General features: G+C 39.4%; 2 protein-coding genes across 2 annotated transcripts; both read right to left on the bottom strand.

The window, feature by feature from the left end:
* Nucleotides 1-5,218: 5,218 nt before the first annotated feature.
* On the bottom strand, nt 5,219-8,471 carry LOC110728855. The gene is made up of 8 exons (XM_021908526.1): nt 8,298-8,471; nt 7,670-7,695; nt 7,450-7,539; nt 7,267-7,344; nt 6,502-7,194; nt 6,275-6,412; nt 6,084-6,169; nt 5,219-5,993 (listed from the first exon to the last, which is right to left on the bottom strand). The coding sequence occupies exons 2-8, from the start codon at nt 7,670-7,672 to the stop codon at nt 5,921-5,923; spliced, it is 1,161 nt and encodes a 386-aa protein (XP_021764218.1). The 5' UTR covers nt 7,673-7,695; nt 8,298-8,471; the 3' UTR covers nt 5,219-5,920.
* Nucleotides 8,472-9,599: 1,128 nt separating this feature from the next.
* Nucleotides 9,600-10,801, bottom strand: LOC110728856 (dormancy-associated protein 2-like). The gene is made up of 2 exons (XM_021908527.1): nt 10,635-10,801; nt 9,600-10,116 (listed from the first exon to the last, which is right to left on the bottom strand). The coding sequence occupies exons 1-2, from the start codon at nt 10,744-10,746 to the stop codon at nt 9,929-9,931; spliced, it is 300 nt and encodes a 99-aa protein (XP_021764219.1). The 5' UTR covers nt 10,747-10,801; the 3' UTR covers nt 9,600-9,928.
* Nucleotides 10,802-27,716: the final 16,915 nt, after the last annotated feature.

Here is a 27,716-nt window from a genome sequence, read left to right as displayed (position 1 = left end):
TAGGGTTGGTCTTCAATCCCTTACCAAAATTGGTATTCTGCTTCTTCCAAACGGATCTTGGAAGCTTCGTTCTGACCTTACTCCAGAGGAAACTGCTGCCCTACCCTCTCATTTGTCCAAGGGGAAAGACATTGCTGACTCTTCTGTGTCCTCCTCTCGTCTAGATGCTCTGGAGTTTGGTTTGGATGACATTCGTCGTGATATCCAAGACCTTGATTCGAAGCTGGACCAAACTCATGAGCTTTTGGCCATTGTTAATGCCAAAGTCAATCAGCTCTTCCATCTCTGCGCTCTCAATTTCACTGCTACTGGCAGCATCATGCCCCTCCACGAGGATGCTGCTGAGCATGCCCGTGAAAAATCTGCCAATGTCCTTCTCAACTGTGAGCGCTCTGTGCGTAACCGTCCTATTCTTCGTCCTTCGGTGTCTGAGCCCTCTATCATTACAGTGGAGGAGTATGGGGTGGTTAAGAAATACAGAGAAGCCGAAGAGCAACGGAGGCTGGATGAGATGATGAGGGACAAGACCATGAGAGAAGCTCACAGGCGCTTCGTAAACAGGACTCAGGCTGATGTTCGTCATAGGCAAAGCCAAAAATGATTTGATGCTTCTCTCAAGGCCTTGACATATGTTGTTTCGCTGGACTCTTTTATTTTGAACATTTCATCTGTTATTTTGGTCTGTAATCTTTTAAACAATTTTTAACTTCCTGCCTGTGTTCTAAACATTGTTATGGTGTAATCTTTTATTTTAACATGTGATATGTTATGCTGAACCGTTTCTATTTGCAGGTTGTAATCCTTTAAAATGACATTGTTATGGTGTTTTATATGTATGATGGGCTATATTTTTTTTGTGTATGTTTGTTATGTATGTATATTCTGTGCAGGCTGAGAACTTGAGAACTCAGTTCAACCCCCCCCCCCCTTATTGATCCTTCAATGTGTGATCAATTACCATAGTATACGTGTCTTGTCTCAAGTCCTAGAGATTATGTCTGCAAAGATTGCGAATTGAACCTGGTCAAATAATTGATGTTAAAGCATTGTAATTTTGTCCGTTGCTATTATTGTTAAAGGGAACTATTTATTTTTTTATGTTCAGGTAAATGAAGAACTTCTTACAACTTAGTTCATCTAGTTCAAAAAATTTAAGGCAGTTTTGTCCCTCATTAGTACAAAAATTGAAGGCAAGCATTAGTACAAATTGTAATTTTGTCCCTCATCATTTCATCTATTTCTTACAACTATTTCAAATGTTGGAGGTTGGCAGTTGCAATTCATGACTTTAAACCAGTCACCTCTTCCATTTCCATTGCTTCAAGATGAAACCCTGTCACATGAAGCCATTGACTGTGCAGAAAAATATAAGTTAAACCAAAACAAGAGCGTGAAATGGACAGGGGGAGTGCAAGCAAGGAAAGTGTATAAGTGGGGGAAATGTCGCCAAATAGGAGGGAAACACAATTAGTGGGGCAATGCAATAATTTCAGCCTCCGAACCTTTCAAACGCTGTCACCAAATACCTGGTGATAAAGATAGTTTAATGAAGTGTATCATTCGTGAAAGTCAAAACCTGGAGTGTACTATTGATAATTTCCCAAATAATAATTAACTGACATGTTCTCATCAATGTATCATCTACTTCGTACATTTTACATTTTCATTAAGTGCTTGTCTCGAAAAATCTATAATCTTACCGTTGAATGAAATTAAATGAAATTTGGAAAATTCACCTAATCTAACAAAAATTCGGTCAAGTAGTCTGCTTGAGTTGGCTTCGGTTTTGTCTCATTAAGTGCTTGTCTCATTTTTATTTATGTCAATTGCATTACCAACACTACAGATACGATTTTAAAATGGGTGTGCGACATATTTAAAATTATGGGTATGAACTATGGGTATATTATGTTTGAAAATATGGGTAGGTATGAAAAAGTTTTGGCTTAATCAATTGGGAAATGTTTGTGACAATGACAATACAATGACAGGGATAAGGACAAAGTACTGGAGGACGTACTATTTGACAATGACAATACAATGACAAGGGCACACTTCCTAAAAAGCTGTTACCAAAATTTATTTTTTACCCTACTTCCCAGTGCCAACCTTTATTTTTTGGTTTTGTAAACGTTCCTGAAGTCCGACCGTACTGCTTCCTTTCTCATTTCCTCTGTTGTCCGGATGTGAAGCTATTACCGGAAAAAATAAAAAAAAATGTTTCAACCTAACAATGAAGCACCATGTACCCACCACCCTTATGTTCCTGGGCAATCTATGCCCCCTTCAATTCATAATCCTTCATTGACGTACCCTCCTCAGTTTCAATCTGTCTACTCTAACCCTTCTGCCTTTTTTGAACCGAGGCAATATCCATCAAACACTCCGGGTTTTGTTCGTGGGCAGTATCCATCGAATACTCCGCGTTTTGGTGCTGGGCAATATCCATCAAATACTCCGCGTTTTGGTGCTTGGCAATATCCATCAAATACTCCGGGTTTTGGTGCACCACAACCTGTTTATTCGGACCCTCGTCATTGTCAATGTCTCTACTCTAACCCTTCCGTCTCTCTTCCTCCGGGTTTTGCTCCTGGGCAATATCCCTCAAATACTCCGGCTTATGGAGCACAACCAGTTTATTCGGACCTGGGTGGTACTTCAGCAAATTGGGTTGTCAGACAACCGGCCCCTGCTACGTATTATGTGGTATGTTTTCGCTTTGTCTGGAAAATGGATAGTTGTTGAAAGTTTGTTTGTTGTTTCTAATTTCGTTTATGGTTTATGATTGAGTTTATGGTTTATAATTGAGCTTATGCTTTATGGTTTGTTGTTGAAAGCATGAACATGTGTACTCAACTATGGGTACTATGATTGGGAAACCAACCAAATCATGATTTCATCATACCTTTGAAGTTTTAAATATTAAAGCAAATTTTTTAGGGGGTGATGAATTGCTTATTTTCAAGGGGGGTTGGTGTTGGATTGAATTAAATGAGGTTGTGTTGAGATTGGCGGTCAACTTCATTTGGTCGAAATTGAAAATTTTTATATATCCGGGGAAATTAGTTGAATATGTTTACTAAGATCAGGGATTAAGTCAAATTAAATTCAAGCTTGTATTTAGGAGAGGTAAGGTTGAATCGTTCATGGATTGATGTTTACAGTGTTTGGTTGTTACAATTACAAATGATCTTGTTTCGATAAGTTTACTTGAATTAATGATTTAACAATTATGCAACTATGTTGTTGCATACAATTAAAAAAATTTCAACATTTCCTTGTACTCAATTTCAACAATTCCTTCTGTTGTTATTATTAATAGTGATACTTATGCAGATTCTTATTTTTATAATTCGATTATAATCTTATTTGTTGTTTAGATTATGCGACATTAATCTGATCCAATCTTTGCACATTACTGTTTGTGAAATTCGAAGTTCTGTCTTTTGTTTCTTTCTAATCTAATTTCACCAATTTTCGGTAAACGCTGATAATCGGATTGTACAGCCCAACCCTCCAGAGATAACAAAAACCGAAGGACCGTGGTGTGATGTTTGTCAAATCACCTGTACGAGCACTGACTGTCTTAATACGCACGTAGTGGGAAAGAAACACCAGAAGAGCTTACGAAAGCTCCAGTAGAACTCCATTAATACTGTCTCAACTGTTGCTTCATTGCCCCACACAGCTGCTGCTAACACGCAACTTGAAGTGCGTACCGGGGAAACCAGTGCACAACACAACCTTCCAAAGCAAAGAACAGAAGGAGAACCGTGGTGTGATCTTTGTAAAATCAGCTGCACAAGCGACAATGGTCTTCAGACACATTTGGTGGGAAAGAAACACCAGAAGAACTTACGTACGCAGGAGTCTCTGTAGTTGTCTGTTTTAAAAACATGGACATTAGGATGTAATAGTTTAATGATCGATTCTGCTGCATAATGTGAATGACTTAAACATATGATTTTATTATCCTAACCCCCTCGGTTGGTAACCATAAAATGAATTAGATTTTTTGAAAAGTTTGTACCGCATATGTTATGGTCATTTTATAAAAACCGTGCAATATCAAGTACAAGTAGCGTTTCATACGGAGTGTACAAAATTCTGATGCACAGGCAGTTAATGATGCATTGCTTCAGTTATGATGCATTAAAACTGTGGTTTAAAATTGTGACATTTCAAAAATGTGCCTTTTCAAAAATGTGCAGTTATTGTGTTTATTGTGTTTTCTTTTATGTGCAGTTAATGTGCAGTTAATGTGCAGTTATGATGTGCAGTTAATGTGGAGTTATGATGCATTGCTTCGTTTATTGTGTTTATTTATAAACCGTCCTTCAGTTTTCTTTTCAGTTCTCCATGTTCTTTGAAATATTTTGTGCTTTCTCCAACTTCTTTTAAATCTTTTCCTCTTCCTACGAGCACCGAAACCATGGCTAACAAAGAAATGCGACAGTTGAAAGCGGATCTTGAAGTGTTGTACGTTGAACTGGCTGAAATAAGTGCGCAGCAGAAGGCTAAGGGAGAAGAATTGGGTGAAATCCGTGCGCAGGAGAAGGCTTAGGGAGAAGAATTGGGTGAAATCCGTGCGCAGAGGAAGGTTAAGATAGAAGAATTGGCTAAGATTAGAGCAGCACATACCGCCAAGCTACAAGAAGCGAGGGTTTTGTCAGCCCAGTTGCACCGGCTTCGAGACCAGCGCATTGCAGCGCTTTATGGGCAAGTTGATGAAATCCGTACAAGGGGTTTGGCAGGTTATGGCGGAGATGGGCCGACTGTTGAATATGTGGAACCTGTTGACAGGATTATTGAACAGGACAGGGGTGAAAACGTGGCTAGGAATGTTGGTGTACGAGGAGGTCATGTAGAACAGAAGGATGATGGTGGTGTTGGCGGTGTTGGAGGAGGTCCTGTGGAACAGAATGAGGATGATGATGAGATGGAATGCATAATTCAATATAAGAATCACCATAGATCTGCTCTGGTATTGTTTTTCACTTGCGTATTCGTGTGTTTGTCTTTCTATTCGTGTGTTAATGTGTGTGATTTGATGTTGTGTTGTTTTCCTTGTGCGTAGCCTCTTCCTAAACATTGGAAGTCTTTTGCTTCTGTTTTTTCGGATCCTGTTCGTGTTGAACGTGGTCCCGGAGGGCCAGCGTGGAATGTGGAATTGCTCGGTGCTAAAACTAGTGACACTCGTGATCTATTCATGTATTCTAGTTGGGAGAACTTTGTGGTTGACAATGATGTCCAGGATGGTGATATTCTGAGTGTGCGTTATGTTGGTCAAGGAGTTTTCCATATTCTGATAACTAGGATCCGAAATGGATGCTATTAAATTCTTGTAATTCTGTAAAATTGGAACCTAAAATCATTTTTAGTTATGTATTTGGTGCGTTCCATTATCCCTCGCGAACGAATTCGAGAGAACTTTTGAATTGCGCTTCTTTCTTTGTATCTTACTTACTTACTTTCGAATATTCTTTCTTGTATCTTCTTTCCTGACGAGGAAGGCGTCTCTCCTCTCCTAAAATTGGATTATTATTGTACACTTTGTGGGTTGAAAGTTATAATCTGCTTTATTTACAATTTTTGTAAGTCTCCTAAAATTTAAGTTTTTTAAGTTTTGAACTGAATCTCAAAGCCTTGAATTCCGCCTTAGGTTTTGAAGCTGAATTCAAGACCTTGAGATTCATATTGAACAAAGACATTGACAACTTTGCTTCGTTTATAGTTTAAACGAGTTGTCGAGTCTCATTTTACTTATTTAAATCCCACATAGTATTTTGTCAATTGAAAATAATATTAATCTGAATAGTATTCAACGAAACTGAAAATAAGAATATCCAAATACAAATAATATCCAAATCATTAGAATACAAATAGAAATACAAATAAGAATATCCGAATTATTCATCTGTTAGCTCAGGAATTCGGCCCCTCCTTTGCCTAGCCTTGAAGTTAAACCCAGGCACTGGTGGTTAATCATGCATCTGCATCCAAATAAAGTTCAATAAAGTTCACCGTATGCAACTACTTTAAGATCAGAGAACACAGGTGAAACAACTACTTTAAGATCAAACCTCACATTATTCACTCCAGCTTGTAGGGGTCCAACACTATCCCTTGCATCCCTTGGGTGGTGTTCACCATAAGCAACATCCAATAGCTTGAACCACAGAAAGACATACAAATGGAATAAGGTTACTCTAAACCATACTATGCAATATAATAAAAACAATACAAAAGTTGAAACAAATACAAAAGTGCTTACCCCTAGTTTCCCGTAGTCGTCGGACAGCAATTTGTCTGATTTTGCTGCCTTCCCAATCTGCTGCATAGTCCACACTTTAATTCCTGGAAAAACATCCCATTCAATAGGATCCCTATCCAACCGATCCAAGTAAAATATCTGCCAAATTGTAAAAGAAAAAGAAGCAATTACTAAAACAAAACGCACAACGAAAAACAAAACAAGCAAGAGTACACTGAAACACTTACTACGGCAAATATTGCACACCCGCCGCATCCACTGGCAAACCCGTTAGCATGGAAACGTCGAGCAAACTTTTGAAGGCTCTCCAGCAACTTCGACAACACTAAAGAACACCAATCAAACTCAGTTGCCTCCATAGCACAACTTACTGCAGGTAGTAGGTCAGACGCAAGCCGGGGGATCTGCGTGGGACACAACACCATCTCCAAAGAAATTATCAAGAACAACGTCTTGAATTCCTCTTCCTCTCCAGCATCAAAGTACCCCTCCAACCGATTCATCATATCTGAACTTAATGGTATGCCTACAGACGTGTATACCTGACCAGATTGTCCAACAGACTTCTTGGACTCCCACGATTTACCATACTTTAAAAAAATTCTCTGAACCTTTTCATGATCACGTGCGGTCATGGTTTTAGTACAAGGAACAAACCTAGGACCCATTGGTATCCCTAGTACCCACCGAACCTGATTCTTTAAAAACCTAAACTCAACACCGTTGGTACTTCTAAGTATTTTACTGATTGGATCCATCCGTGTCATCACCCAGTATGCCAATTGTCTTGGTAAATGCATATCTAAAGCAAGATGTAAAAGACTACCAAATCCCATCTCACAAACCCAACGTCTTCTCCTGTCATCAAATTTCTGACATATGCGCCCAAATGACTCAATGCGGCAACTCATGTTAGGAGGCTGCCAATGAAGTTACATTAATTAAGTTCATATCCCACACCAAATGACCACTGAATCAACAAGCAAACTTACCCGGCTTCTGGCCTTTGAATGTTCAGCCATCACCTCCGCTCTACCTTTGACAGCCCCTCCATAACTTAATCCGTCATCCTAAGCAGCACACACCAGTAACTTAATTCATGCATAAACCTTAATCATGCAAAAACACCAAACACTAAATTCACACGCACCGAACAGAATTCCATGCTATAGTACCTTAAACAATTCCGGGTACAAATGCATGGTCTTCTGCCGACATACCTTACTCTTCATACTGAGCCCATACCCCTCTTCATTATCCTCATCCTTCGTTACCAAAATATAAAACCATAATTCAAAACATAATCACATCCCAGCCTCACCATTGTATCTAAAAAATCTAAACAATATATCTATAAAAAACCAAAAACCCTCACCATTGTACGTTTACGCTTACCATTCCCCTCTGACATTTTCGTAATCCTGTCAAATACATCAAATACGGTGTGTTAATTACATTACACACAATACTCAATCTAATCTAATCTACCCACAACCAATCATAACAAATCGAAACTCGATACGATTTCACACCATCACACAATATCACATATATCACATATATAGAACGAATAATGAGCACCAATGAATCAATAATTCACCTCAATTCCATCAAATGAACATTTCAAATGCAAAATTCACCTCATTCCATGAACATTTCAAATGCAAAATTCACCTCATTCCATCAAATGAACATTTCAGAGCAGCAAAACGCATCTAATTCCACTATTTAATTCCAGATAATATAATAAATTATAACAATTAACGACGAAGTAATCCGAACTGCCTTGAAATAATCTGCAAATATTTCTGTCAATGAAATAATTCTGCAAATAATGTCAATTGAAATAATCCGAACCCTAAATAAATCTGAACTGCCTCGCCGAAATAATTTTGTCAATTGAAACAATCGACGTACTGAACATCGACCCTCAACTCTATAACATTCGGAAAAACAACAAGCCAAGTTCGAATTGAGAAAAAAAAAGAACCCAAGTTTGAAATGAACATGAATCAGAAAGAACCTGGATAAACCAAGAGTTCGAGTTCGGACCTCTTCGAGTTGAGTTGAGTTTCGCCCAGCTCTTCAACTTGAGATTCCAAGAAGTCGAATTGAAAAACCGGAATCCTTGCCTTCTTCGACTTGAGTTTCGCCCAGATTCGACTCTTCAGGAATACCCAATAACCGATGAAGCTAACGGGTCACTGTGAAAACTCCATAAACACAGCTGGGCAAACCAAGTAAAACACGTCAGAATAATGACGCCACATCACACATACACCAAATGACTTATATGAGGTGTAATGTCGGTTATACCCCCAACATGAGAAATGGGGGCCTCCTCATATGGAAACGTGTAATTTAGTTCACTTGGTATAAATTCTGTCAACTAGCTTAGATAGGATGCATTCACGATGTTTAAAGATAGGAGAAATCAGAAAATTGTTGTCAGGGACAATTAATAATCCATAGAAAAGGTACTATATTATTTTACATTTTTTGTGTAAAAAGAGCACTAAAACGCAAATAGTGTAGAAAGATTTGATTTTAATTCAATCAATTTAGTTGACATCAACTATTATCTTGTCAAAAAAAAATATGACATCAACTATTAGACTTTGATTTAACCGACATTGAATATATATTGACGTACATAAAGGCTTAATATATATTACTCCCTCCGTTTTATAATGTTAGTCCCATATGGAATCAATTACATAAAATAAGAAAAGAAAAATATTTGGAATCTAACATTCAAGTACAAAGTAATTCATAATTGATTTACCTTATTTAAGTTTTTTTTTTTTTTTTTTTTTTTTTTTTTTTTTTTTTTTTTTTGAGAAACCATAAGTCATAATTGCATAATTTAAGGTAGAGATTTCCTTACTTAGAGTCATGTCATCAATCTACAACCAATTAATTCCAAAAAATTTAAGTTAAAAATGGAACATATTCTACATGGATAGATCTTTTTAAAACGCCCAAAATAATATATGGGACTATATTATAAAACGGAGGGAGTACCTCCTTTTGGTTTGCAATGTGTGTGTACTTTGTTTTTGAGTTGCAAAATTACTTAATTGAGGTTTAGAGGGTAATTTTAGTCCATTATGTTCAAATTTGAGGTCGAAGATAGAAAAATAAAAGGAGAAAAAAATGCTTCAATCGATTTCCAATCACACATACCAAGTAATTAACTCGCTCTTAATTAAATTGGGGCGTTTCTACTAATTTAATGCCAATTTCAAGTCCAAATTTGATCCAAATGGACCAAAATTACCCCAAAAACATAATCGAGCAATTTTTGAGCACGAAACAAACATCAAATCGTGGAATTTGCTTGCACGCAAACTGAGGGGTTTTTGATTTTTTTGCAATTTCAATCTCAAATCTGATCTTGAAGGACCAAAATGATCATAAAAGGAATCATAAAAACCATGACCTAACATTACATACTTTACAGGTCTATATAATTAGGATCATATTATACATGATAGTTAAGTTGGGACGAACACTGCACCAACTCAATTAACTCATGAGAATAATCAAACCATAACTTTTGTTCATTCCCAATCTATTTATTTCATATAAGTACACCCAAATATATATGAGTATATATTAAACCTTTCAACGATTTCATGCACAACGTATCATTTAGTTACGCTTTTCCTCAACAACCTTAGCCATCTTTTGTCTCGGGGGTGGGTTTGGATAACCTCCTCCTGGATTACCAAAACCTCCTGGATAACCTCCTGGATTACCATAACCTCCTGGGTTACCATATCCTCCTGGATTATCATAACCTCCTCCTGCATACGACTGCTTTGACTCCTGCACGGACTCTGCAAAAACGAAATGAACACACGAACTCACGATCTAAATATCACCAATAGCACAATATCATTACAAGGTTTATTTATTTGTACATAAAAATGATAAATATTGCTACTTAAATTAGTTATGTTATTTCGTTAAATATCAAAAACATATGTATAGCACCGTCATTTTTGTACTTCGTATTTAGATTTGCTCATTCTTAAATTTTAAAATGAGCAAATGAAATAATAAAACAGTACGAGCAAAATTTGCAGCATTCTTTATTCAACGATAAAAAAATGGATAAATAAAAAAATATTGATGATACTCTTTTTATACCAAAATTAATAATAAAAAAAAATATTTTATAATTTAAAGAAAAAAAAGTCAATCGTGAAATATATAATCATTAAAATATTATAATAGTTATATTTCAAACGATCAATATAAAATTTTTAATAGAGAGCATGACAGCAAAACTAACTCAATAAAATTTTAGGAAAAAGAGGTCATAAATAATGGGAAGGATTTATAAGAAACTAACGAGTTTGTCTAGTCGACTGAGGGTCAGCAATCTCACGAGCTGAGACCTCATAGGAACTGATAAGAAGTGCAGCGAAGAGAATAACAACAAGAAAAGCTTTTGTGTTTGCCATATTTTGTAGTCTCCAATTAATATTTTTTTTTGATGGGATATGAAAGAATGGCAGGAGTTGTACATGTATTTATAGACGGTTGTACTAGGTACCCGGACCACGAAGAACCCTAAAAGACTTATAATAATATTCCCTCAGTTTTGTATTAGTGAACATTATTGGTCAACAGTAATACAAAAATAAATAGAGTTGGCAAAAGTTGACACGACACGAACCGGACATGAAAAAATTGGATTAGCATTAAGAATTTATGATTCGAATTAAACATGTCAACAAGACACGATACGTGTAATTAAACAAGTCGAATTAGTGTTTAGATTTCCTACACGAATCAACCCGCTTACGAAAAATAATTAAAACTTACGGATTTTATGATAAATGTTTTGTTTGGGGCTAACATTTTACTTATAACATGACAACACGACACGAACCGGATACAAAAAAAAGTGGGTTAGTGTCAAGCAATTATGACACGATTAGTTAAACAGGACAACATAAGACACATCACGTTTATTAAACGGGTTGAGTTAGTGTTGTGTTCCTCTAACTCGTTTAACTTCGAACACGAACATGAGAATGACCAACACACATGGTTGCCAGCTCTAGTACAAAGTATGTACAAATTATGTATATATAAATTGATCATATACTCCCTCTATTTTTAACTACTTGCTCTACTTCTCCATGCGCAGAGTTTACGAGAAATTGGAGAAAGTAATAAAATATAGAGGTAGTAGGGTTAGTGGAAGGTAAGTTGGAGGAGAGAGAATCTAAAGGTAATAAAATGAAATACTATTGGGTCCCACTAGTTGAGAAAAATAAATTAAATATTATAAGACAAATTCAAATAAGGAAATGGAGCAAGTATTTAAAAACGGCCGAAAATGAAAAGTAGAGCAAGTATTTAAAAATGGAAGGAGTATTAATTTGACAGCTCGTAGAAGATAGAGGGAGTGCAAAATAGCTTTAAATATGATGAAAAAATAAAGAATGACAAATCATCATGCATGTGATTCATGTCTATGTATGTATTGGGTGAAGGGAGTACAATCCCTACAAACACATACTGTAGACACATAATTATGTCACCTCAAAAATACCCAATGGTTAATTAAATAAAACTCATCATTTTGGTTTGAATTAAAAGATGGACCGATCAACTCAAACCCAATTGAAATATTTACTTATAATATCATCCAATGGTCCTAATACCCACTTAACTGACCTAATATATAAACATAATAGATTCAACCTAAACTATCTTGAATTGACTCTAAATTAGCTTACATAAACAAACTTAAGGTCCAGTATAAGCTCAATCAGCGTGACACGTTAAAAAGTATATAAAATTGAGACACCTAACCTAATGCGGACACCAGCCAGCCTTTGTACAGCAACATCGCATTGCACCATTGGCCAATCAACGTAGGATGCTGGTTGCTGGTGTGAATGTGTGATACACTAGTCTAACTTAATGATGCAACCTATTTTTCGTTTTTTCACATATAAATTGGACATGTTTTCCCTCTATTTCAAGACACTGAAAAGATAAACCCAAAATCGTTTACACCGGTAATGTTTCGGGGTTTTTTGATATTCTTCGGGAGAGTTACAATTCCAAGACTGACCTTTGGACGCCTGTACCTGCAAAACAACGGAGACTCTGGTGGGTGGGAGCTCTGCCTCCGACGATCAAGTTAAAACGTGTATGGGGAGTAAAGTGCGAAAAGTAAAAGGTCTCTCTTGGAAATCAAGGGAGTATCTGCAATGTGAAATTGCTCAGTTCGAGGTGTCAGGTGTCTGACTTTCTCTAATTGTGAGTTGATGTGAATTAACTATTTCTGAATAGATGTTCCTAAGAGGGAAACATCTCCCTTTTATAGTGTGTTGGAAAACGTGCCCAGTACTAGGTTTTAGTAAACCTAGGCCTGACTAGGCTTTGCCTAGGAATTTGGGCCGTAGAAGGCCATTTTCTGATGGGCTATCTGTCTGCCACGTGTCGTGGCCTGATTGGTCCACCTTGGACCTTTCACAAGGTGACACGTGGCGGACTCTGGTTGGTCCACTTGGATAACACGTGGAAGGATGTGAGTAGTCCACGTTGCGGGGAAAAATCCCCTAATCATTTGCCCCTCACAGGGGTGACATGGCATGTCACGTGGCGTCTGTGACAGATGTCACACCATGATTGGCTAACTGTTATCACCGTTTTTTTGTTTTTTTTTTTTTTTTTTTTTACTGTCTCTTGGAATTCACCACCTATAAATAAGGGGTGTCCAAATCATTTGGACATTCTAGAAACTTTTCAGACAGAACTTTGGACGCTTGCTCTAACACTTTAGACGGCTGCCGCTTGTATACAGACCGCCTGTTCTTAGACCGCCTACTTCCTCAGCCGCCAAGTTTTTCAAAAGTTTAGACTTCTTCTCAAAGGTAAACGCTTATTCTCTTGTACTTTTCTCTTTGCCTTTTTTTTTCCAAAAATGGTAGCCCAAAAGCACGCGGCACGACGTAGGTTAGTGATCAGCCGGTCACCGGGGATGGCTGAATCTAGAACTAGGAGTGCTGGCTGCCCCTTGCTGGACCACCCTTTGCGAACTGCCCAGAGTCCAACTGTCTATGTGTCTGTGCAGGACACCATGGCAGAACAAAAAGATCTACAAGAGTGATAAACTCAGACGACTCCTCACTTTATGTGCCCATTAGCGAGATCTCGGACGTGCCACCAGGCGTCCCTAGCACCCCAAGTGATTCTATTTTAGCAAAATCAGAGGAGGTACAGAATGACCCTCCTATCATTGATCTATCTGGGCAGGCGGCTGCTTCCCCGAGAGCTCAAGCGATGACTCTGAGCCTAGCACCTCGAGTCGGCATTCTGGCGACTTAGAGGAGAGGCACTCTCAGCTACATATTGCGAAAGAAAGCCATGAGGTGGAGAAAGGAGAGAAATGGGCATAGTCGGCTGCTACCCATAGAGAAATGTATACCCCCTACTTTTGCCATGTTCCTTAAGGCAAGCGCAAGGCCATGTCTGAAAAGATTGGGAGTTTTAGGGCTGACCATGTGATGGGTCATGGTTACATTCTTACGGTGTCGGATGCCGAGGATAAGGTAGTCTGGCCAGAGAAGTCCAGCTACGGGGACGAGTGTTTTGGCTGCTAAGAGGCGGCTATTAAAGCTGGTTTAAGGTTTCCTCTACATCCAGCTGTTAAGAGGATTTTGGATGGGTACCAGTTGGGTATCTGGCAACTGGCCCCAAACTCATGGTTCAACATCTTGGGCTATGTTACCGGCTGTGAGATGTATGAGGTGGATCCAAGCTTCAAAGCATTTGCTCATATGAACTATCTCAGCCGAACCCCAAAAACAAGCGGGACCGGCTGGTACAGTTTGTCTAGCCACAAGGGCTACATGATGACCATGAGGAAGGAGAACAAATGGAAGGATTGGAGGAACAACTTCTACATAGTCTCCTGCCCTGATAAGGTCAAGAACAGAAAGTACAACAGGTGAAATAGGGATCCACCGTACTTGACTGGCAGCTCTGACCTGCTGCCTGGTTCCTCGAAGAGCCAAGGAAGAGATCTTAGACCGAGGGCTCTTCAAAGTAATTATACAAGCGAACCCCGAGACTAGGGTGAGGGAGTTCATCCCTCAAAATTACATTCCAAAGTATAACTGGTTATACGATGGGACATATCTGGCCGCCTACGGCCTTAGCGAGGAGATGCCGAGAGGTAGTAGACCGCCTGTTTAGAGTGTCTTGTTAGACTTGGCTGATTTTGTGTAACCATTTGATTCATCTTTTGCAGATAAAGCTATGGACAAGATCTCGGCCTCCAAGAAAGTAGCCGCCCAAATCCGCGCGGCCATTCTATGCAAGCGGTCCATTGAGGAGTCGCTTGCCAAACAGGTGCCTAGGGTGAGTTTCTCTTCATTTAACACAACCTCTTTATGTCTGTCGCCTCTTCGTGGCTAAATGACTTGTGTTGCAGGGCAACGTGGTCAGACCTTTCTCCTCATCCCAGCCGGACCCCAAGGTCAGGAAGCAGACGGCCGGGGATGTGTCGACTCCTGGAAAAGCTAGGAGACAGGCGGCTGAATGGTCAAGAAGGACTCCCCAAAGCGGGGCAAGGACTCCGGCTACCCCTGGGAGCAGCCGACCCCCTAGAGAAAAGGAGGTGGCGAGAGGTATAACTCTTCAAATTTTCCAACTTTCATCAAGCAACCACCTCCTCTGAAATCAGGCGGCTTGTTTTCTATTTTTATGCCGCGTATTAATCAAGGTCTACTTTGCAGATGCCCCTGAAGAGCCGGACCTGGTTCAGATGGCCAAGTCCATGTTGAAGGTCATCCCTGTTGAGGACAGGTAGTCTGTTAAGGGAGTCGGCACCCTAAACCTTGAAGCCATCCTGGCTCTCCTTGCCGAGGTATACTTAGTAAAAAGTTCTCTTTTTTCATTTAAGCATTTGCTTGGTCGCCTGTGACTGACGACTGCTTTTTGCCGACTACAGTCTATGCTGCGAGTGTATGGTCTCCGCAAACCTATCTCCTACAAAACAAAGAGGTAAAAGCTGCGAAGGCCATGGCCGCCTCTGATTCTGATAAAGTTATAATCCAGATAGCTCGAAACGAGATTCTGACCACTGACATATTGTATTACTAGGCGTCAGCCACTTTGCAGGTCAAAAAGGACTTAGAGGCGGCCAGGAAGAAGATCTTGGAGCTGGAGTAGTCTATTAAGGACCTCAAAGCTAAGATGGAGCCTCTAAAGGAGGCGGACAAGGAAGCCGAGGGACTCCGCAAGCAGGTAAATAAAGGCCGCCTACAGAGTCAAGAGGCTGACCTCACCCAAAAGCTTACGAGCAAGCTGGCGAAGAGAAGATGGCCCTTGTTCAGGACATGATGGACGACTGCAGCGCCATTATGAAGATGACCTGGGCGGCCCTCTTCCCTGAATCCGGCTATGAAAAATGGGAGAGCCAATTCGCCGTCTGTTCTGATCAATACATCAAGAAGATCATGGAGCAGGCAGACGGCGACGAGGATGCGGAGGATGAGGCGTCCGACTCCACCTCCGAGGAGTCGAACCAAGAAGAGAATGACAAGGAGGAGGAGGAGCCGGCGCAGGAGGAGGCGGATGGTGAAAAAGAACAGGCGCCGGTTGAGGAACCAAACCAGGCGGTTGTCGATACTGAACGCCCTCCAACTGCTTGAACTCTCATCTTTTTATGTCAACTTTCCTTGGCCTGTGTGCCGCTTGTTTTGTATCATTACCCGACCAAGGGGTCGGGGTTTATTGATAATTTTTAATTTTCAACATTTATGTCGGTCAACTGGCCGACTGTTAATTTTTAAACATCCGGCTGTTTTTGCCGGTTTTTCCAAGTTTTGAAGTGTTTGAAATTTTTTGCTTTTCATGAATTTTGCTATGTGTATGTAGCTTCTTGTCTTCATGAATGCTTTATATACCGACTGATCTTGCCCCTGGGCGACTGGCGCCTGGTTTTCAAAGGTGAATTGATTGTCATGGAATTTTTGATACTTAAAGAGTATTATTAATTCTAGGTCAATCAATCACTATGGTGATTGCCCCAAACCAGGCGGTTAGTCGGCCATTGTACAGGTGAACACCTATCGTAACTTGGCTCTCGGCCTTATAGTAAACAACATTATACTAAGTTTGTACTTAGTTTATTTTATTGATCATCAATGGTCCATCTGCTTGGTGCAAAATAGGCGCCAATCTGGATGTTATTAATCAAAGTAGCTTTCACGGTGTTGCTAACCTGAATAGGAATAGTGGCTGAATGGCACCTGTTTTTTACAAGGACAGGCAGCTTCATTCGTACCTTTTAGATTCCATTGCAGGTTGACTATGAGTTAACCTTTTGAGGGTTAATCTGTCTCCGTCATTAGAACTTGAGTAAACAGAAGAATCAATCGGCCGTGGCCACACATTATTTTCCCGTTTACAATTTTTAAGCCATTGATCGTTTCTCATATGGAAACAGGCGGCACTTGGAATATTCCGCCTAGTATTCGCCTATAGGTGTACAAGCAGTTACTGTTTGATAACCTTTAGAAGGAATAGTGGCCGAATACCGTCTATTTTCCAAAAAACAGGCGGTTTGATTCGCACCGTTTAGGTTCCATTCCAAGGTTGCCAGTGACTATGAGTTAACCCTTTGGATTAATCAATCTCTGTCACTTTTGTTTGAGTGAGTAGAGAAAATAGGCGGCTTTGGCCGCATGGTGTCTCTTTATTCGCCAAGTTTTGCTTAGCTATTTACTTAAATTATGCCGACTGTATTGTCCCAAGCAATAACAGGCGGTTTCTGACTTAGATTTTATTGTCTACCGTGTGTTTGCAGTATAGCGGTACGTTTATCTTTTACTCAGCGCAAACGACTGCGAGGTTGTCTTGGAGACACTCGGTAGGGCCGTTTGTTTTAGGTTTATAGAACAATGTGCCACCGAAATGGGAAATGCTCTCTACGACGAATTCACCCGGATGGATGTCGCCGGACGCCTGCTCTTTTTTGGGACAGATGTATTAGTTTAATTTTATTAGGGTCATCCGGCCATGGGCCTTAGGTTGATCATCCGGCCCGTGACTTCAATAAGTTCAGAGAACAGTTTGATTAAGTCTAGACTTAATCATGTTTACTCATGCGAGTTGGCGATTAAAAGAAATAAGGCCGACTGTGTACAGGTGGCTTGCCCCATTGAGGATACTTGCAAAAAACTGAAAAAATCGATTGCAAATTTAATTGATATGCTTACAAATAATTTACAAATATCAGAAGTAGTAGTTTTTCAAGTTGTCTACGTTCCAAGTTCTGGCTAGCTGTCTGCTGTCTGGTGTTTCCAGGCGGTAGGTGCCCCTCTAACTTCTTCATAGATTTGGTAGGGGCCATCATAGTTAGGATTCAGCTTTCCCTGTTCGTTGGCCTACCGACTGCTTCCATTTATCGTAACACAAGGTCCCCTACTTTTAGGGGCCGCTTGTGCACTCTTTTATCGTAAGCTCTCATCATTCTTAGACGGTAGATCTCATGGCGCAAGGCTACATTGCCCCTGCATTCTGGAAGCGAATCCAATGCTAGACGCATCGCTTCCCAGTTGGCCTCTTTGTCATAAAGCATGACTCGAAGAGTCGGCTCATAGTGCTCAATAGGCAGAACAGCCTCTGCCCTAAAAACCATGAGAAATGGAGTTTCACCAGTCGCCCCTTTTTCAGTCGTCCGGATGGCCCACAGAACATGCGATAGCTTGTCAGCCTATAGGCCGCCAGCTTTTTCAATTTTCTTCTTGATGCCATCAGAGATTAACTTGTTGAAGGCTTCAACCTGGCCGTTTGCTTGGGGGCGGCCGACTGATGCAAAACAACGAGAGATTCCTTGATCCCCCAACCCGTTCTTGAGAGCAGGCGTCTTGAGAGCAGGTGTCTCAAATTGAGGTCCATTGTCAAAAACCATAGACATAGGTACCCCATACCGAGTGATGACATTTCTCCAAATGAAGAAGATGACATCTTTTGTTTTTATGCCTTTGACTGCCTTCGTTTCTAGCCACTTGGTGAAGTAGTCGACTGCTACCAAAATATATCTCCGTTCGCCTTTAGCAGGCGTATAGGGACCCAGAATGTCCATGCCCCATTTGGAGAATGGTACTGGGATATGGATAGCCGTCAGGTCAGTGGTTAGACGATGGATAAGCTTGTCAAACCTTTGACACTTGTCACATTTTTTAACCATCTCCATGGCGTCTGCTTCTAGGGTAGGCCAGAAGTACCTTGCAGCTTGGCTCTCCATGAAGCTCATCAAGGCATGGTCGGCTGTAAAGTCGACTAGACTGTCGATCTTTGGGAGACGATAGCTATCTTTTGGACATGCCTTGTTCAAGTCTGTGTAATCTACACACATGCGCCAAGTTCCATTCGGCTTCTTTACAAGGACAACATTGGCAACCTAATCAGGTAAGTAGCATTACCGAATGAACTTAGCATCTAACAATTTTTTCACCTCGGTGGTACCTCCTGGCTTCTTTCTTCGCCATGGTTCCTTTTCTTTTTCCTTACTGGCTTCTTTTTGGGATCCACAGCAAGCTTGTGGACGGCTAGGTCCGGGCTGATGCCTGGCATCTCGTCCACCTTAAAGGCAAAGATGTCTTTGAATTCTTTTGACAAGTGGTGCAAGTCTGCACCGAGTTCAGTAAAAGCAGTCGTCCCAACCTTAACAGTATAGTCAGGACGAGAGTCATCTAGGACGATGTCCATGTGCTCATCAGCTGGCTGGGGACGGAGTTCATCCGGCCTTTGACCGGTCAGTAATTGCTATTGTCCGTATTTTTTCTTGGCCACCATTTGGTTGGCCTTTCTCTTATTGCCGGCTGCTGTTGCAGCAGGCGCACCTTCCTTGACTTGGTTAAGGTCAGTTGTTTCTCCACTGGGGTCGGCTGCAACCACAGTGGGCTTGACATCAGAGAGGTAACACTCCCTAGCCATCTTCTGGTCTCCCCTTAGGGAGCCGACTGTTCCATCATCCCTCTCGAACTTGAGAAGCATGAGAAACGGAATGATAACAGCCTTGGATTCATTCAGGGTGGGATGCCCAAAATCATATTGTAGGCCGTCAGTTCTTCAACAACTAAGAACCGGACCACCATGTGACGTCCCTCCCTTTTCTTGCCCAGACGAATAGGTAAGTCTATTCGACCTACCGGATGTACAACACCACCCCCTAATCCCACTAAGGGATGAGAGACCTGGTGCATACTCTCGGGCTTGTACCTGAGCTTGGTCAGGCATTTGTGACTGATGAGATCAGGCAAACTCCTAGTGTCAATGAGGATCCGGCCAACTCTTTAGTTGGCCACTTTGCATTCTATGACTGCAGGATCATCATGCGGCCTCATGACCCTGCTCTTGTCTTCCTCAGTAATAGTGACTTCGGGAAAGGAATCCTTGGACGCATGTCCCTCGTCAACTGAGTTAACATCGAGCCGCCTAACGTAGTCTTTATTACCCCAGATGGTAGGGCCGCCTCCAGCGAAGCCGCCTGCTATTGTATAGATCGGAGTTTCATCAGTATCCGAACTATTAGCAGAGTGATACTTCTTTTTGGGCGGCTGTCTAGTGTTAGTTTGTAGGGTAACTTTGGACCTCAGAACATAGGACTTGAGTACCCCTTTTTCGGCCAGGCGGTCCAACAGACGCTTGAGGCTATAACATTCATTGGTATCATGGCCAATATCCTCATGGTAGTGACAGTATTTGTTCTTGTTCCGATTTTTGGCGGAACCTTTCATAGGAGCCGGCTTCTCAATAGAGACCCGGTCCTTAATCTCCATGAGGATGGAGTGACAGTCTTTATTGAATTCGTACATTAGGGAGTACGTCTTTGCTTCTCTTTTTTTTTTTCTAGGATGGCTGTTCAGAAGTTTCAGCCACCCAGACTTGTTTTCTTTTCTTTTCTTCTTTCTTAGCCGGTTGTGATGGCCGACTCTCTCTTTTGTCAGACCTCCTTGAGTCCGACTGTTTACCGACATTGCAGAGTCCGGTCGCCTGTATATAGGCGTCCGCCTCCATCAACGCCTCTTGGAGGGTAGCCACCCTCTTTTTGACGAGGTCGAACTTGAAGGCCAACCCGTCCTTCAGACCTTTGAAAAAGTATGTGTAGGCTACCACATCAGACAGCCCTTGAATCTGAATTTTCATCAAATTAAAGCACCTGATATATAAGCGCAGCCCCTCCTTCTCTCCCTGCTGTATGGCTTCCAAGTCAAGACTTGTCTTCTTTGCAGGGATATTCATTGAGAAGTTTTACGCGAACAAGTATGCGAGCGTTTTAAAGTTATTGATGCACATCATCCGAGCATCGGAATATGTTTTCTTGGAACCATCCGGTTGTACATGCCGGATGGCCTTTCTCTTCTCTGGCTCAGGGAACCGAAGTCTGGCCAATTTAATCAAGGACTTTTGTCCCTCCCTTGGTTTAGGGTAAGGAGTCGCCTCTCGATCCTTGACTGACTTTTTTCTCCCAGAATGTGAGGGCTTTTTGGCCGACTGGTCCTTGGTAGGGACAACCGTCCGTCTATCAATAAGATCTTTAATCTCCCTTTGAAACTTGTCATGAGGCTCATAAGCTCATTTCTAGTGATTGGGGTGGATTCTTGGCCACCTGGAGCTGACCAGCCGGCTGGGCGACTGTTTCACTAGGCCCTGCCTGGTCGGTGTTCCGTTCTCTCCTTTCGGTGGGACAGATGCGCCGTGTTCTCAGGGACCCGTCAAGGGCCAAGTGGGTGGCGACTTCGTAGTCGTCATCTGTATCCTGGTCTGAGTAGACCTGGACGTCAGCCATAGGCCGTTTCTCATTTAGAGGCGGTACAGGTTTTTGTGAAGTCATCTCAGAATTACTCTCCTCACATACGGCGCCAAATGTTTTTTGACAGCTTGTAGAAGATGGAGGGAATGCAAAATAGCTTTAAATATGATCAAAAAATAAAGAATGACAAATTATCATGCATGTGATTCATGTCTATGTATGTATTGGGTGAAGGGAGTACAATCCCTACAAACACATACCATAGACACATAATTATAACACCTTAAAAATACCTAATGATTAACTAAATAAAACTCGTCATTTTGGTTTGAATTAAAAGATGGACCGATCAACTCAAACCCGATTGAAATATTTACTTATAATATCATCCAATGGTCCTAATCCCCACTTAACTAACCTAATATATAAACATAATAGATTCAACCTAAACTATCTTGAATTGACTCTAAATTAGCTTACAGAAACAGACTTAAGGTCTAGTATAAGCTCAATCAGCGTGACACGTTAAAAAGTAGATAAAATTGAGACACTTAACCTAATGCGGACACCAGCCGTCCTTTGTACAGCAACATCGCATTGCACCAGTGGCCAATCAACGTGGCATGCTAGTTGCTGGTGTGAATGTGTGATACACTAGTCTAATATAACGATGCAACCTATTTTTCGTCGTTTCACATATAAATTGGACCTGTTTTCCCTCTATTTCAAGACACTGAAAAGATAATCCCAAAATCGTTTACACCGGTAATGTTTTAGGGTTTTTTAATGTCCTGCGAGAGAGTTACAATTCCAAGACTGACTTCCGGACGCCTGTACCTGCAAAACAACGGAGACTCCGGTGGGTGGGAGCTCCGCCTCCGACGATCAAGTTAGAACGTGTATGAGGAGTAAAGTGCGGGAACTAAAAGGTCTCTCTTGGAAATCAAAAGAGTATCTACAATGTGAAATTGCTCAGTTCGAGGTGTCAGGTGTCTGACTTTCTCTAATTGTGAGTTGATGTGAATTAACTAATTCTGAATAGATGTTCCTCAGAGGGAAACATCTGCCTTTTATAGTGTATTGGAAAACGTGCCCAATACTAGGTTTTAGTAAACCTAGGCCTGACTGGGCTTTGCCTAGGAATTTGGGCCGTAGAAGGCCATTTTCCTGATGGGCTATCTATCTGCCACGTGTCATGGCCTGATTGGTCCACCTTGGACCTCTCACAAGGTGACACGTTGCGGACTATGGTTGGTCCACGTGGATGACACGTGGCCGGATGTGAGTGGTCCACGTGGCGGGGAAAAATCCCCTAATCAGGTAATATTAGCCTTAAACCCACCTAAAAAATTTATTTTAAGTCGTTCAAGATCAATTCACCTTGAGCCCTATTAGGTGATCTAATCCATCAATCTTAATCCATAATATACATTATTAGTCCTAGACATTTTGAGGTTCATTGAAGGTTCAAATCATACAGTGATAAAATGTACTTCCCCGTTCTTTTAAATGCACCATTTGTGATTTTACGCTTGACAATACATTACTTTTTCCGTAACATCTTTAATCTTAATTTAGCAAATATTATAAAAAAACAATGTGATATTTGAAAAGAAGATATCGAGATTAATCTCAATAGAACTCACGTGACTATGTTTTCCTTACGTATAAATTACAAAATATGGCCAAAGGAGATTGCGTGAATAGCGTAAAAGTTCAAATGATGCAATAATTTATAAAACGGGAGAAAAACTATTCTATGGGTACTTTTAAAACAAAATATTATCTCGGTTAATTCTGTAAATCTATTCGAAAATACTAAATATTTTTGATGTAGATATCCATTTTAATTAGTTTTTGTTTTTAATTATATATACTTTATACAATTTTACTGTATTGTATGTTATATATGAATATTATACTTTGTGTATATGATTATATATGATAAATTTTATTTTAATTAATTGTTTATGTTTACATATTGTTAATCAAGACCAAAAAAAGCACATGCAATCACATAACATATATAATATGATTTGGAATGACTTGTTATGATCTTTCTAATTAATTCAAATTCAAGTGGTCCTTTATTAATAACTAGCTTACTCTTTTATATATGTGATTGATTCAAGACAACATGTCATAATTTTAGGATTTGGTTCAAGACAACATGTCATAAATTTTTGCAAATTGCATTTATCCTTTACATTGCACTATTCCTTCATTCGACCCCCAACTTGCAAAGATCAATAAGTAGGAGCTGGAGCTCTTATCAATTCATCATTCCGTAGACGTCAACCTTAGTGATATTGTTAAAATGCACATTCATTTAAATTAGTGATATTTATTTAAGATTTACTGTTTCTGGTTTTGTCATTTTTGAGGGGATGATTGTCAACTGGTTTGAAAATGACCTATATTTATTATGGACAAAAACACAAAATTAATAACAAGTATAACACATACCAACTAAAACAGTCATTGAGTGCAAATATTTAATTGTCCGACGATTATTCAAAGGGCACAAGCAGCCCGTAACAAAAGGCAAAAGAGAAATACCAAGATGGAAAGGGACTTATGTAATTCAATATAGTTGGCTAGAATTTTAATGAAAACTAATCCATTTAGAACGCATTAATGTCATGGTAATCGTAAAATAGATTTTGTTTTAGGGCTATTTTATGATTTTAATTTTTATATACTGTGGTGTACTAATCAAGGAAGTGAAAAGAGGGGATAAGAAATTTTAATTGTTTGAATGAAAAGAAATACATCGTGTTAATTGTGACTTGAAATCTAGTGCAATGGGGAAGGGCCGACTTCAAATGCACTATCGATCCAGAAGTAATATTCAATTGATTTAAGTTGGAGGTGATAGCTTGTTTCAAGAGATTTCCAATGACAGGTCATATGCCCAATTCCGATAAGAAACGAGAAAGTTAAGGTCATTTTACAATGTATTGTCGAAGCTGGGGAAGGGACACGGGCGTGCCCATGTAGAGCACGCCTGTGCCTAGTCTAATGAAGACGTTTTTGCTTCTGATTTTCGGGTTTGTTTATAACGGGTACTACTAATGATATTTCGGGGAATAATTTAGGGTTTCTTTAGGGTTTTCTTATGTTATATAAGGTGTTGTTGGGTTGACAATTAGAAGTGCTAAAAATTGATTAGCCTAGTCAATTCAAGTCAATATGTAACTCCACTTTTGAGAGATTTTGTGAGATGGAGAGTGTTGTATCTCTTTTTGTTATCTCTCTTGATTTTGAAAGCTAATAAGAAAATATTATCCCTTATCCCTTACCCTGTGCATGTAGGTCATGTTGACTGATTCACGTATATCTGTGTGTTCATCTCATCTATTTTCCACTATATATCTCAAATTTAAGTTTTATATATTGTTGTCAATGTTCCGCGCTTATCAAACACTTAACTTAAATCAATTGATCCTTGTTTATTTTCTAAAAAATTAGTATCAAGAGCTTGGTAATAGAGATTTAGGTTTTAGATTTTATAGAGTGTTTGATATTTTGTTTTGACAACAAATAAATTCAAATTTATTTTTTAAGAAATTTTTGATGTGTCGATGATTTGATTTTTGGTGTTTAAAATGTTATTATTCCAGATTTTGAAGGGTAGTTGGGAGACTATGGTGATGAATTTTTTTTTTATTTTTTTTATGATCTTTGTGATCTTGAAGGCAATTTGTTTATGTCTCATTTGCTTTATGGTTATTGAAGACTTGATGATTGGCCATGGTTTCAAATTCTCAAAGACCCCTTTTTTTTTTAGATTTTGATGAATTTGGGAAATCATTTTTAGGAATGGAGTTTTTTTTGTTATTGTTTACTTTTGATTTATTTTGAAATCTTGATTATTATTGGATGCATAATGAAGGAAAAGTGCTGAACTTGTGTCTATTGCATGCTTAGGATTTTTTTGATGTTCTTCCTAGAAACGTGTTTAATGAAAGGTAGTTTGGAGAGAGATTGGTCAATTTTGTATGCATAATTCGAGTTAACTTTACGTGTTGTCACATTATGCTCTAATTAGGATGTATATTGGCATTCCGGGATTGTGTTATCGGAGACATACTAGTTCACATATTATTGGTTTAACCGTCAGATGTCTCTTAATAACTTTAGACTAGTTCCCAAATTATTTGTTTGAGGTGGAGTCCGTTCATTCCGGGACTTCTTTGGTAATTTAGATTATGGTATGGATATAATAGATGCTTTCATATGGTTTTTTTTTCTGTTTTTTGTTTGTTGAACGATTTCAAGTCAAGGTGGAGACTTATTAATTGTGACTTGAAATCTAGTGCAACGGTGAAAGGCTAACTTCAAACACACATATCTCTTAATCCACTTATATATGTGTGTTCATCTCATCTATTTTCCACAATATTTTTCAAATTTACGTTATATATTTTGTTGACTATGTTCCACGCTTATCAAACACATAATGTAACACCCCTACCCCAAACAAATTAGGAAAGGGTCTATTGTCACAAAATGTGCATCAAGGGACAACAACTGTCCCCACAGACCAGTACGAGTCCTTCTGGTGCATTTTGTCCTCACTCATGCGCACCTCGAGAAAACTTCCTAGGAGGTCACCTATCCCAAAACTACTCCCATCCAAGCACGTTTAATTGTGGAGTATCTTAGCATATGAGCTTTCTAAAAGGAAGATGCATCTTATTGATATAAGTAATATATTAAATCCTTTTTAAACCAATCATGAGGGATATTATATACACCCCCACTTAAGAACGATGACGCCCTCATTGCGCCTAGAAAGCTAGGAACTCCAGTATTATGCCTAATGGCAACTGGGTAGCCAAAGCGTTACATCCACTTTGGACACGGCCATATGGCCCAAGAATTCTCCTCCACTAGACGACAGAGGATTAATTATCCACAATCAGCACGCGGTCCTGGGGTTGCTCTGATACCATTTGTAACACCCCGAACCCAAACAAATTAGGAAAGATCCTATAGTCACAAAATGCGGATCAGGGCAAACAACTGTCCCCATAGACCAACACGAGTCTTTCCGACGTATTTTGTCCTCACTCATGCGCACCCCGAGAAAACTTCCCCGGAGGTCACCTATCCCAAGACTACTCCTATCCAATCACGCTTAACTGTGGAGTATCTTAGCATATGAGCTCTCTAAAAGGAAGATGCATCTTATTGTTATGAGTAGTATATTAAATCCTTTTTTAAGCAATCATAAGGGGTATTTTATACATAACCTAAATCAATCAATTTCGTCTATTAAACGTTTATTAAATGAGTTGAATTAGTGTTATGATCCTCTAACTCGTTTAACTTCGAACATGAACATGAGAATGACACAACACAAAATAGTTACCAGCTCTAGTACAAAGTATGTACAAATTATGTATATACAAATTAATCATATACTCCCTCCATTTTTAACTACTTGCTCCATTTTTCCATGCGCAGAGTTTAAGAGAAATTGGAGAAAGTAATAAAATATAGAGGTAGTGGGGTTAGTGGAAGATTGGAGGAGAGAGAATCTAAAGGTAATAAAATATAATTCTATTGGGTCCCACTTATTGAGAGAAATAAATTAATTATTGTAAAAACTTTTCAAATAAAGAAATGGAGCAAGTATTTAAAAACGGCCGGAAATAAAAAGTAGAGCAAGTATTTAAAAATGGAAGGAGTATTAATTTGACAGCTCGTAGGAGATAGAGGGAGTGCAAAATAACTTTAAATATGATCAAAAAATAAAGAATGACAAATTATCATGCATGTGATTCATGTCTATGTATGTATTGGGTGAAGGGAGTACAATCCCTACAAACACATACTGTAGACACATAATTATGTCACCTCAAAAATACCCGATGATTAATTAAATAAAACTCGTTCATTTTGGTTTGAATTAGAAGATTGACCGATGAACTCAAACCCAATTTAAATATTTCCTTATAATATCATCCAATGGTCTTAATCCCCACTTAACTGACCTAATAAATAAACATGATAGATTAAACCTAAACTAACTTGAATTGACTCTAAGTTAGCTTACGGAAACAGACTAAAGGTCCAGTATACGCTCAATCAGCATGACACGTTAAAAAGTAGATAAAATTGAGACACCTAACCTAATGCGGACACCAGCCGGCCTTTGTACAGCAACATCGCATTGCACTAGTGGCCAATCAACGTGGCATGCTGGTTGCTGGTGTGAATGTATGATACACTAGCCTAATGTAACGATGCAACCTATTTTTCGTCTTTTCACATATAAATTGGACCTGTTTTCCCTCTATTTCAAGACACTGAAAAGATAAAATTCTAAGTCGTTTACACTGGTAATATTAGCCTTAAACCCACCTAAAAAATTCCTTTTAAGTCGTTCAAGGTCAATTCACCTTGACCCCTATTAGGTGATCCAATCCATCAATCTTAATCCATAATATACATTATTAGTCCTATACGTTTTGAGGTTCATTGAAGGTTCAAATCACACAGTGATAAAATGTACTCCCTTGTTCTTTTAAATGCACCATTTGTGATTTCACGCTTGCCAATACATTAATTTTTCCAGTATCATCTTTAATCTTAATTTAACAATTATTATAAAATAAAAAATGTGATATTTGA

Source organism: Chenopodium quinoa, unplaced genomic scaffold, assembly GCF_001683475.1.
Source record: "Chenopodium quinoa cultivar QQ74 unplaced genomic scaffold, ASM168347v1, whole genome shotgun sequence".
Lineage (NCBI taxonomy): Eukaryota > Viridiplantae > Streptophyta > Magnoliopsida > Caryophyllales > Amaranthaceae > Chenopodium > Chenopodium quinoa.
The sequence above is the reverse complement of the archived record's forward strand: the minus strand, read 5'-3'. Positions and strand labels throughout refer to the sequence as shown.

Excerpts from the sequence above, each read along its gene's own strand:
- LOC110728856 (XM_021908527.1), bottom strand. The coding sequence starts at position 10,746 with ATGGCAAACACAAAAGCTTTTCTTGTTGTTATTCTCTTCGCTGCACTT. Across the intron at positions 10,117-10,634 it reads TCAGTCGACTAGACAAACTC|AGTCCGTGCAGGAGTCAAAG; the intron begins GTTAGTTTCTTA and ends TCGTTTTTGCAG.
- LOC110728855 (XM_021908526.1), bottom strand. Across the intron at positions 6,413-6,501 it reads GGTGTGCAATATTTGCCGTA|ATATTTTACTTGGATCGGTT; the intron begins GTAAGTGTTTCA and ends ACAATTTGGCAG. Across the intron at positions 6,170-6,274 it reads ACGACTACGGGAAACTAGGG|CTATTGGATGTTGCTTATGG; the intron begins GTAAGCACTTTT and ends CTGTGGTTCAAG.